The sequence below is a fragment of the Ambystoma mexicanum genome, chromosome 3q (genome assembly GCF_040938575.1).
Source record: "Ambystoma mexicanum isolate Mex_15411 chromosome 3q, UKY_AmexF1_1, whole genome shotgun sequence".
NCBI classification, from domain to species: Eukaryota; Metazoa; Chordata; class Amphibia; order Caudata; family Ambystomatidae; genus Ambystoma; species Ambystoma mexicanum.
The window spans coordinates 408703537-408715606 of NC_090926.1; the positions used below are offsets into that span (position 1 = coordinate 408703537).

The window sequence follows — 12070 nt, forward strand, 5'->3', positions numbered from 1 at the left end:
AACCCTCCTGTCCCCATTTGTCTCAGCTGCTCGTTCGGTGAACTCTGGAGTACCCCAAGGCGCATGCCTATCTGCTCTCCTGTTCAACCTGTATATGGCCATTCTACCAGGAATAATCTGCATGCACACCATCCCTTGTTACAACTGACAATACCCAAATTATCCTAAGAATTCCCAAGTAAGGCACCAACCCCCTTCCAAACCTTGAAGCTGGTCTCTGTGATATTGACAGATGAAGGACAATAAACCACCTCCTTTTGAACCCTGATAAAACTTGCCACATCCACTCCCATGGCCCCCAGTCCCACACCGCCCTCCCTCTGATATAGTGAAGAACCTAGGCATACTATGGACTCAGGCCTAACCCTCTCCCGTCAGATCAACGTGTCTAAATGCTGTCACTACCACCTCAGATGCATTTTTTCCTACCTCTCATACCCGAACAGACTCGCAGCAGTTATGTCTATTGTGCCAATTCCCTATACCTAGTAGCTCCGGCATACCAACTCAACAAACTACAAAGAGCCCAAAAACACAGCTGCAAAACTGCTCCTCGCCCTAGGTCATAGAGAGTACATCTCGCCAGCTCTCCGAATCCTTCACTGGCTCCCAGTCGGATCGGATGAAGGGCCACCTTCAAGACCCCATGTATCACCCACCGAGCAGAGCATAAAACCGGCCCAATGTACCCACAAGAAAAGATAAAACCCTACCTCCCATCTCGCACCCTAAGATCAAACACTGCCCCGCTTCTAGTGATTCCAACCTCTGTTAGGATCGGAGGATCCTCCTTCTCAACCTTGGCCCCCAACTCTGTGGAACTCCCTTCCTCCACATATTCGACACACCAGGACTATATGACCTTCCGCAAAGCTCTAAAAAATGTCTCTTGCCAGAAGGCCGACCACGACCATCTGAGGCGACTGAGTCCTTGTAACCGATGACAATTGCTCAATGAGATCCCGAGCAATGACACTACCGAATACGCTTATAAGACTGCACACATCCAACTGATATCAAGTCCACCATACCTAATGCTAGGATGCAGCTAGCATCAGGCTGCACACACAAATGGTGCACCCAAGCACCCTACGACACCTTACTCTCTCAACTGACCTGGACTACGATCCCCAGGGCGTTCAACCTACCAGCGCTTTGAGGTCATACCAATGATACATAGAGCGCTATATAAATGCCAAATAACATAAGCGGACAGGGTACACTTATACATGTTATTGTGAGCTGGAAGGAACATTTAAAACTGTTTCCGATTAAGCTACCTTGCAACTCTAAAGAGATTGCAACGTGACTCACAATGTTAATTGCAGACAGCAATATTGATTTTCTTCATTGTTTTTTCTGGCGTGCATTTAAAAAAAAGATGTTATGTTTATTAAAATTAAGAGAACAAAATAAAGCATGGGAACACAAAATACTGTTTTTTTATTTTTTAAAAAAGTCTGGTTTTTCAAGTTGGAACATGCTCAATTAGATAAAGCACCTATTCGGCAGACTTGTCTATTTGGAACACCCCTACAATCAACCAATCATTTCAGTTGTGCGATCCAATTAATTATTTGAAAATATAAAAAGAGGAATACTACAGAAACTCCAAAGTATGCACAGGTGTAGCAGTTCAATCTTCTTTGAGCGTTTGAGCAGGACTCGAGATTCGCTCCTTTGTGCACACGATCTCCAGCAGTCCCTGGCACCTGGAGCGAACCCAGTAATGCGGGTCACTTTGAACATCCTGCAGGAAGTCGCTGGCGTCTGGGCCTTCGGCATCATTGGCCAGAATGATGGTGCCTGCCGAGAGAAGCCGATGGTTCTCCAAAGCACGCAGGTCCTCCAGGTATTGTCCAGGGTGGTGGTCCATCAGAACCAGATCAAAGGATTCCACCCCCCAGGAGCGCTTTGATTTGGCAATGGCATCTTCCGAGGAGAGAACGAGGAGCTGAAACTGAAAAAGGAAATCTTCCATGAGGCCATGGCACATCAGACTTTTCATCAGGGAAAAAGGGGTAGATAGGGAAAGACTTGAGAAGTAACTCTAAACAATTCCAACATACGAATAACAGTTAGCGGCAGTGCAGTTTTCACACACAGACTATGTACAGTGCAGGCATCCACAGGGCAGGCTTTTTTTCAGAGATAACAGGTATAGCAATGGAAGCAGCAGTAGCGACTGCAAGGGTATTGGGAGGGGTGAGGGTTCTGCTTGCCCATCCAAAAGGGCTCCACACAGCAGAACACTGGGACATCTCAAAGCTTGCCAGGGCCTTTTCACAGCTGCTGCCTTCTCAGGAGCGCTGTGGCTGGAGACAGTGGCCCGGGTGTCCGGGCAAAGCGTGCACATTTCTACGTTTCTACGTTTCTCGCACTGCTCTGCTATGGGCAGCAGTTGAACTCAATGGCTGCAGCACCAACTTACAAAACAGAGTAAACAACAAAAAGCTTCACCAGAGCTATTTATTATCTTGTGCAATTAATGCGACCCTAACTCTTTCCCTACAGGGAATACACTATGCTAACCCTGCATGATGTTTCTAACCCTCAAAAGCACTAATGTGCCGGCTACCGGCAGGAAATGCATGGGGACTATTCGTGCCCTATGTCACAACAATGAAAAAACCTATTCACAATGAACTACCACAGTACATTTTATACATACAAATTTCATACAGCTATGGGTCATTAGCCCAAACAATTAAAACCAAAACAGTTACGGGAAAAACCATTTCCCGGCTGCGCCCTTGGATGAAACAGACAGGTCACGTGGGACTCGGTGTCACACATTCTGACAATTTAATTGCCCTCCGTGAGGTGTGTCTGGTTGATCCAGGAGTAATTTCTAAAACATTTTATAAAAGTATATGTGTCGCACAGATTCTCAGCACAAAATGCACTTTATATTCAACTAGTTTTTTTACAGGTGTATGAACCATTCTCCTGTGCGAGAATACATGACAACTTTATAAAAGAAAACTTGAATTCTCTGAGACTAATTCAAACAATTTTTGTCTAAAAGTGCATAAGTCCACTTGTGTCACTCTAAGTGAGGTGACATCTGTATGTCTGGTCGACCGGTTTCAATGATGTCTTGCGTATATCATATTCTTCAGGACCCATTATTGCTTCTTTTGACCCAAACAACAAGCCCCGTAGGGGCGGGATTGCGATATATCCTGTCCAACTATTTGTATGTGCAAAGAGGAGGCACATTTGATTTCTGTAGTGTTGCCACTTTCAGATAGTCAAGTTGGGACGCCTGAGATGGTGCTTAATCTTGCCACTCAAACATCCCTTCAATGAGGTGAGCTTCTTATAGTCTGAAGAAAGCGTGAAGGGGAAACAAGAACCCAACAAGACCCCTTCAAAAGCATAACGAATAAGGTTGCGAGACTATAAGAAGCTCACCTCATTGAAGGGATGTTTATGAGTGGCAAGATTAAGCACCATCTCAGGCGTCTCAACTTGACTATCTGAAAGTGGCAACACTACAGAAATCTAATGTGCCTCCTCTTTGCACATACAAATAGTTATACAGGATATGTCGCAATCCCGCCCCTATGGGGCTTGTTGATTGGGTCAAAAGAAGCAATAATGGGTCCTGAAGAATATGATATACGCAAGACATCATTGAAACCGGTCGACCAGACATACAGATGTCACCTCACTTAGAGTGACACAAGTGGACTTATGCACTTTTAGACAAAAATTGTTTGAATTAGTCTCAGAGAATTCAAGTTTTCTTTTATAAAGTTGTCATGTATTCTCGCACAGGAGAATGGTTCATGCACCTGTAAAAAAAACGAGTTGAATATAAAGTGCATTTTGTGCTGAGAATCTGTGCGACACATATACTTTTATAAAATGTTTTAGAAATTACTCCTGGATCAACCAGACACACCTCACGGAGGGCAATTAAATTGTCAGAGTGTGTGACGCCGAGTCCCACGTGACCTGTCCGTTTCATCCAAGGGCGCAGCCGGGAAATGGTCTTTCCCGTAACTGTTTTGGTTTTAATTGTTTGGGCTAATGACCCATAGCTGTATGAAATTTGTATGTATAAAATGTACTGTGGTAGTTCATTGTGAATAGGTTTTTTCATTGTTGTGACATAGGGCACGAATAGTCCCCATGCATTTCCTGCCGGTAGCCAGCACATTAGTGCTTTTGAGGGTTAGAAACATCATGCAGGGTTAGCATAGTGTATTCCCTGTAGGGAAAGGGTTAGGGTCGCATTAATTGCACAATATAATAAATAGCTCTGGTGAAGCTTTTTGTTCCTTACTCTGTTGTGTGTGTTATAGTATTTCTCTGGTAACAGAAAGGACACATACCCGCTTCTTGAGGTAATGTGTATTTGAGGAAAATCCCTGTGTGTTAGTTGTTGCAGAGCCAACTTCCCATTGTTGGACCTGTTGAAGCGGCCTGCTCCCCTCCCCAGAACAAAATGCAGATAATAGTCGCCTTCTAAACAGCAGCACAATTAGTTCTATCAAGCCTTTCCTTTGGTTGCAGCCTTTAAGCACGAGGGTCAGCTGTTCGTAGGTATGGGCATTTAGTCAATCGCACAGTGATGGAACATTACCAAATGAAAGACTGCCCTCCACACCCCTCTAGTTACCTACAAAACATGTCTGCTGCCAAGTCAATTAAAGCGAATAACGCAAAGCTCCTTTCAAAAGAATAATTTCTATCCAGAATGCCTACTAGTTTCATGTGCAAAAAAGGGGGTGCTTTTATATGGATGCATAAAGATGAGCCGGAAGTTTGAGACAAACAATTTTTAGACGTGTATTATTTTAATGTCTGGGACTTGTGGTTTCCTATTCAGAATGTGCAAATAAAGTCAGGCTTATATTATTTTAGCTTAACGTGTTTCCATAAAGGATTTTACTATTGTCTGGTTGTTTTATGATGCGATTTGTGTATTTTGAAAGTAATCACTATGGCAGTATTATTGTATTGCATCCCTTTAATGCCAAATCTTAAATAGTAGTAAGAAGTAAAACTTAAAATGTATGCGGCCAAGCTCCTAAATTACAGTGTGGGTCAAAATCTTGGTTTTACTGCAGAACCAACGTTTTTGGACAGGGGTAAATAAGTTAATATCACTAACTTCATTAGAAGATTAAGTTCACACTATTTTAAAAAAAAAAGCCCCTTCCAGTGAAGCAGATGTAATGATTTTTAGAGACAATAGGCTTATGCTCCTCGGTCAGTGGCCACTGAGAATCACGCAGAATTGTATTATTCTTGTATGGCTCTTCCTCGGTATGCCCATCAAGCTGGTCTTGATAGGCAGAAGCATACTGTCACCAGCAGCCAGTGCACCGGAGAGTCTAGTATAAAAGAATGTCTATGGCAGACCAAACGTTAATTTCCTCCCCTGTTGCTCCCAATAACTGAATTTGCTTGGCCCATCCAGAGTACTGCCCCACAGGTAAACAAATGAATCTCTTTAATACGCCTTATGTTAGGCAATGCTCTTTTGTCTTGCACCGCACACCGTCTGCAGTTATCACAGGTTATTGGAGCTTTGTAATCTGCAAGAGGCTGGGTGGGGGACTAACATAGGAGCAGGAGGGATTAGGCAAGTCTGCTTTGTTGCAATACTGATATATGCAATCTGAAAACTTTGGGTTTTCTGTGGTGTGTATATTTTACATACTTTGTGAGTTGCATGCAAGAGTGGTTATGGTTTGTGTGGTTGTCTGACCGGTCTACCAGAGCTGTGTTTAAGGTGTGGAGATTTGTGCTGGTCTATCTGTGGCGAGTTAGTATGGTGTATAGGGTAATGGGAAAGTTTAGTGTAGACACGTGTTTTCTGGTGGTGTAGGATCCATTGCGTAACCTGTGTTTCAGTGCTGAAGTTGTGTGATAAGATGCATTGTCTATTAGGTGGGAGGTAGAATGCTTTTGGGGGTGGTTACTGTGTTGCCCAACAAAATAAACAATGAATGGGAACATTGTTCACTTTGGAAACATACTTGGTCACACTTATTAGTTTAGATCCATGCAAAACATTCTTTCTACAGCTTTCATGCCTTTTTATGCCATAGTTTATGATGTTAGGGTAAGTGATGGTACAACAGGTGACACTGTCATGTCACAAATTCAGGACCCACAGTTCAATTCAGTTGCCAGAGGCCTCACTTCGGACTGCCCACTGACCTTAGCCATTCAACTGTAGTGTCAATCGCCCTTGCATGGGATCATGCTAGAACACAGATGAACATGGACCAAGATCTAGCATTTGACAAAGCCAGCATTTGACGCTTCAGTGTAGTTGCGTCCCTCGCAAAAGACATGGCAAACAATAGAGAGATAGCCCTTTGCTCTACCTACCTGCTACAGATAATTGTTTGATGTACATGATGCATACCTTTCTCAAACATTGTTAAGCATGCATGTGTATCTCAAAGGTTCTACTGGGGGTGTCCAAGTCTTGAACATATTAAGACTTATTGGACAGTTTGGGGAGATCTCAAGTTTCCAATGTCAGGTGTGAAGTCCTGGCCTTTAGGTTAATAACAAAGGTGTAGTATGCGGGTGTTTGCATGAATGTGTGTGTGTGAGCACAGGGCGACATGATGCAGAACTGAGGGTCAACATGGGTGTATTAAGACTGATTGCAGTATTTGATTTGGGCATTAGCAGCATAAAAAGGTGAGTAGCACAAGCATATATTGTTGAGGCAGGCCTTTATTTGGCAATAGCAGCATGAACATTTATTTTATAGGGGCGATGCGGGCATGTTTTGTAGAGACCAGCCGCACTACATTCTTTAAGCATTAAAAACGAAAAAAGGAGGACAGACCTCATGGTCTGGTTTGGGGAGAACCGGCACAAAAGTGAACCTTGTGAGTGATTGAAAGTGGGGCAATACTGGCATATATTGAGCGGCATCTCCCAAACCCCCCTGTATTTTTTCCTCGTTGACAGCCAGCATCCACACCCGTTACAAAAGGTTCCTGTGCACTGCTGGTTGCCTGCCATCTATTGGAGCGTTTTATGTGTCCTGCAGAGTAAATTCTACATTGGTACCACATTTTTCTGAAATCTTGCTATGAAATACAGGATTTCAAACCATTACTTAAAAAATGTCCAAGGGGAAGCACCGCCCAAACCGTAATGGATCATTTAAAGAGGTGCTTGGTTCAATTCAGGGAAACATTTAATCCCTCCCACCCCAACCCTCTGCAATTTTACAAATTCACCAGATGCAACTGCTCCACACTGTAGTGGTATTGGGGTGAACCATGGAAGCCCATCAAGATGGCAAGTCCGGTCTTGCTACCTTCTATGATCACACAATGAAAGCACCAGATTTCACAAATAAAAATATATACCACCTTCCCCACCTCCCCAATGCTGGATACTCCTCTGGGAGGAAGCAGTGCAAGGTTGCATTACTCAGAGGAGCCATCAGACGGCTCGGGTAGGAGCGGATCAAGCTTCTTCAAGAAATGAAAAAGGTGCTGCGCAAGCAGTGAAAGATTCGTTTTCAGTATGTCGCAGTAGCATGGCAAGCTACCCTGTCGCACACAACCTGTGCAGCACAAACTACAGGGGCTCAGGCTTCTCTTACACACAACAGGTACAGCTGACACCAGATTTACAGGTTTGCATTTCACACAAAAATAGCCATAGCAAAGGCAACAGCAGCTGAAGCTCACGCTAAGCCCCTGCACTCCTACCAGTTCCAACAGAAGCAGCAGCAATCCCTGCTTCCCTCACAACCAGAGAATATGCCTCCCTGCACAGTTTACCAGTTCCATGTCTGACACCTCGAACCAGTGCTGCTTTTTGCTTCCAACTGCATGCCGGAACTTTATCTCATTGCAGGGGTGGGTCAAGTCCCAGCATGCAGCGCGGAACAAACCACACAGGACAGGCTCAAAGATTCTGCATGGAACTTGGAAGATTTGAGATTGATAGCTCTTTATCGATTATGTGGGTTGTGGTGCATGACCTTTCTTGGTTGGTGGAGCGATTCATCTGGTTAATTCCGATAACGAACCATACTCGTACATGCCAACTAGTTCTGTGGACCCCCCCAGCGGTCACCATTCAACTCAGGAGGGACAAGTGGCGTTCAGCCACACAAGATCGAGCAATGACTGGTTAGTGATGCCTTTAGATGTCCGGGGCTGCACGTGCGCTACACTGTGCGTGACTAGTCCTCAACAACAGGTGTGGGTAACCCGCTGAACCCAGTTTGTGATAGGGACTGCAATCATTTCCATGAATGAGGAATTCCCAGTAAGTGCGGGTCATAAACTTGTGTTAACTCCCTGCCTTTTGAACATGCTGTCCATGATGGAGGTCCTCGGATCAGCCGCGCTGGTGGTCAGCAACAGCTCTGGCGGAGAGCTGAGAAGGCGATCAACTTTACTATCTAGAGGAAGTAAAAAACGTAACATGGTTTCCATAAGTGAACCTGCCGAAGGAACGTTATTGCGCAGCAGCCGGAAGGAGAGCTGCAGGCCCCCAGACGCATACACCCACAGCACCTCTTGCGCTGCCGTCAGTGGGCAGGTCATGTGGGGGACCAGGTGGCAGGATCCCTTCCACCAGAGGGGTCTGCGATCCAGCAAACATGCAGGGACATCCAGCAGGGTTGGGTTGACCTGCTGGGGCATCCCCAGCCACGCACTTTAGAGGGAGCCCCAGGGTCCTTCCCTGCCCAAGCCGCTCTGAGCCGGCCCCAAGCCACTGGGCACTACTGTCTGATTCAGTAGCGGGCGGGTGTTGGCACCTCCTCCCCTAAGAACCTCTGCCGAAAGGTAAGTCCAGAATGGGAGCAGATCAGAGCCAAGGGTAACCTGGCTGTTCACAAAGGAAGTCTCCCTAGGGTGACAGGGGACAGGAACGCCAGGCGAGTACCGAGCTATGGCGCAGCCGGGTGGGTGTCGCAGGTGGAACGTCTCAAAGCGCATGTGGGATAGGCGACTGCCTCCCCCAACATCGCCTGCACCGGCAGGTTCAGGTCGACATTTGGAAAAATAAAGAAAAATAATAACGTTGCCTGTGCCACTTGGCAGGGGATCACTCGGCTCAAATAATACAGCTAGCTGCGAAAATTGGTGTGAATTGCAGGAGATATGGACACTTAGATTGCACCTGGTGTCCCCTGGTTCCTTCTGAGGTTACACCTGTCTGCGGGTCACATGAATGTAAAATGCTCTGGGAATCCCCCCCCCCCCCCGACCCCCTGGGCACGGCTGAGGCCATTGCAGGGACCCCGTTCCTTTCGTCCCCCTAAGGGCAGACACCCTCACAGGATCCCTAGACCTAGTGCGGAGTCTAGATGCCAGCATGTCCTGGCTCCCAGGGTACCCTGGTTGTGGTGGCAGCCTACAAACCTGATGCACCTCCCTCCCACACCCGTATGCAGCTAGTCGTGCTGCGTGTGGCTGTCTTCATGGGGCGGCAATGGAGCAAGGCCTTGCAACAGCATCCGGCGGGCAACCTCTCCCCAGGCGGGCTTTGGCACAGATAGGACAGTGCACCCTCGCCAGGCCAGCCCTGGGCCCAAAGGCATCCGCCTAGGCTTCGGCTCCCTGACCACAGATCACACTTGGCGACCGTCTGATTTTAAGCATATTACTAAGCAGAGGAAAATAAACCAACCAGAATTCCCTCAGTTATGCCCGGTCTGGCAGCAGGTACAGGAAATGTGGCATACAGAAGACTCCCCCGTATCGCTAAGGGGCCGAAGTGCTTCTGGTTGAGGCTCACGCAGAGGAGGCCAGAGGCGGCTCAAGGCACAGCTGGATCAGGCTTTCTAGTCGGGATGCTTTGGAATGTAGCCCAAAGCAAGTAGTAAACCCCATCAAGGCTAAACCCCAGTTTTATCTGGTAAAACGAATGAGGGGAGGTCTTGGGGCAGAAACAATCTCAACCTATTCTGAAATTTAAAGCCCAATGCGAGTGCCCAGTGGGCCACTTTTGGTAAGCAGAAATGGCGCTGCGGGGTGAGTGTGTAACTACTCACCTGCCAAATCAACTAGCCCTAAAACAGATGGCACTGGAGCATCAGGCCCATACCAGGCCATAACCGGCACAAGAGCCGCTGGGCTAAGCCGCGATGAGTAGGAGGGCTGTGGGCCCGGTTGGAGCAGCCACAAGTGCAGATCTTGGTGGTTGTAGCAAATATTCAAACAAGAACTTTGAAGGCCGAAGTGAAGAAGGGTTCCAAGTGAACAGCAGTCGAGCATGGGTCAGTCGGTTCTATGAAATGGGCGAGCGATGTTTGGAAGGGACAGGCGCTGGCCTCAGTTGCCCTCAGCCAATCGAAAAGGAAGTCAGGTCCAGATCCCCAAATGGAAGCGATGGGCATCCTCACGGCATTGCAGTACTGTAACGCAAATGATCCCAAAGACAACGGCGGAGTGGGTCCACCCCAACAGGGGGTTGAGCCTTGGAAAGAGTCGTGGTTCGGGCCGCGTGCGGTGAGCTTTCACTGGTCCTTTAAAATCCGGGGGATAAATGGTGTAAACCTTGCGCTGGCTTGTAGCCATATCTGCATGAAGGCCTTTAAAGTCAACAGCCTCTGGCATGTTGGAACAATGTAAGTAAGGGTATGCCAGTCACATCCGTAACTTCGGGATAAGGATTGGCTCCAAGGGCTGGGGTGCGAAGCCGGGCCTTTCCTATGGATCGCCCCAGCTGTGGTGGTCACCCCTCTATGGTCCCCTGATGGGGTTCTAGCCCGGCATTCTGCCTCGGCCCACACCTAGCAGCTGAATTAGAACTGGTGCGGACCAGTGGAATAAGACTGTTTAAAAGCATTGCGAAGGCCCACAGTGGGTGTTTGCGCAATGTGATTTCTGCCCAGTGCTCTGAATGCCAAAGTGAAGAAATGCAATGAAGCGTGGGCCAACAGCGGAGTAACTGACTCTTAAGGTATTCAAATTCCTCATCATCCAATTAGTGATGCGAATGAACGAGATTCCCACTGTCCCTCCCTTCTATCTAGCGAAACTATATCCAAGGGAACGGGCTTGGCAGAATCAGCAGGGAAAGACCACCACGTTGAGTTTGACTCCATTATGGCCCTGTGAAGAGACATGAGGGGTGTAGGGTGAGTGCGAGACCCTTGGACCGCCAGTGAAATACCACTACTCTTACAGATGTTTCACTTACCCGGTGAGGTGAGCCCAACGGGGCCCTTGCTTCATGCTCCAAGCACCTTCTCTGGGGACAGAGACAGGTGACGAGGAGGGTACACTTGTCAAAAGATAACGCATGTCCCAAGGCGAGCTCAGCGAGGACAAACCTCCCAAAGAGAAGAATGGCAAAAGCTTGCTTTATCTCAGCTTTCAGTAGGAATACAGACCGTGAAAGTGGGGCCTCAAATACTTCTGACTTTTTGGGTTACAAGCAGGTGGTGTCAGAAAAGTTACCAGAGGGATAACTGACTGTGGCAGCCAAGTGTTCATAGCAACGTCACTTTTTGATCCTTCAACATTGGCTCTTCCTGTCATTGTGAAGCAGAATTCACCAAGGGTTGGATTGTTCACCCACCAATAGGGAACGTGTGCTGGGATTAGACAGTTGCAAGACAGGTTCGTTTAACCCTACTGATTATGTGATGCAATAATAATCCTGCTTGGTATGAGAGGAAGCACAGGTTCAGACAGTTGGTGTATGTGCTTGGCTGAGGAGCCAATGGTGCGAAGCTCCCATGATATGATATGGCATTTGTAATGCACCTATACACAAGTGTTTCAATCCATTGGATTATGGCTGAACATCTCTAAATTAGAATCCCACTGTGATGCTGGAAATGCATTGGAGGGACAGGGTCTCCCTGTCCTTGTCCTCTAGTCCTTTTTCATTTGTGTTCCATATGGGACTCCTGGCAGTGCAGCTCTTCCTGTTTTTGGTTTGGTGTACGGACCCATGGGATACCCTTATGGCACCCATGGGTGGAGGTGCAACCCTGTGCCCCTAGTGTATGTTTTTGGGCACTTGTGTGTGGCCCACAGAGCAGGGTATGGGCTGGTGGCAGCTCCATGCTGAATTTGACAGGTGCTCTTGAGTAGCCTCCATTTTG

The 12070-nt window shown here is 47.1% G+C and overlaps 1 protein-coding gene across 2 annotated transcripts in view; it reads right to left on the minus strand.

The window, feature by feature from the left end:
- Positions 1-1424: 1424 nt before the first annotated feature.
- Positions 1425-12070, minus strand: part of LOC138582645 (catechol O-methyltransferase-like) — a 60267-nt gene continuing 49621 nt past the window's right edge. For both annotated transcript variants that reach the window (XM_069654109.1, XM_069654110.1), the window contains one exon: positions 1425-1960. In XM_069654109.1, coding sequence (XP_069510210.1) covers positions 1637-1960 — 324 coding nt within the window. In that variant the 3' untranslated portion in view covers positions 1425-1636. The remainder of the gene's footprint in view (positions 1961-12070) is intronic.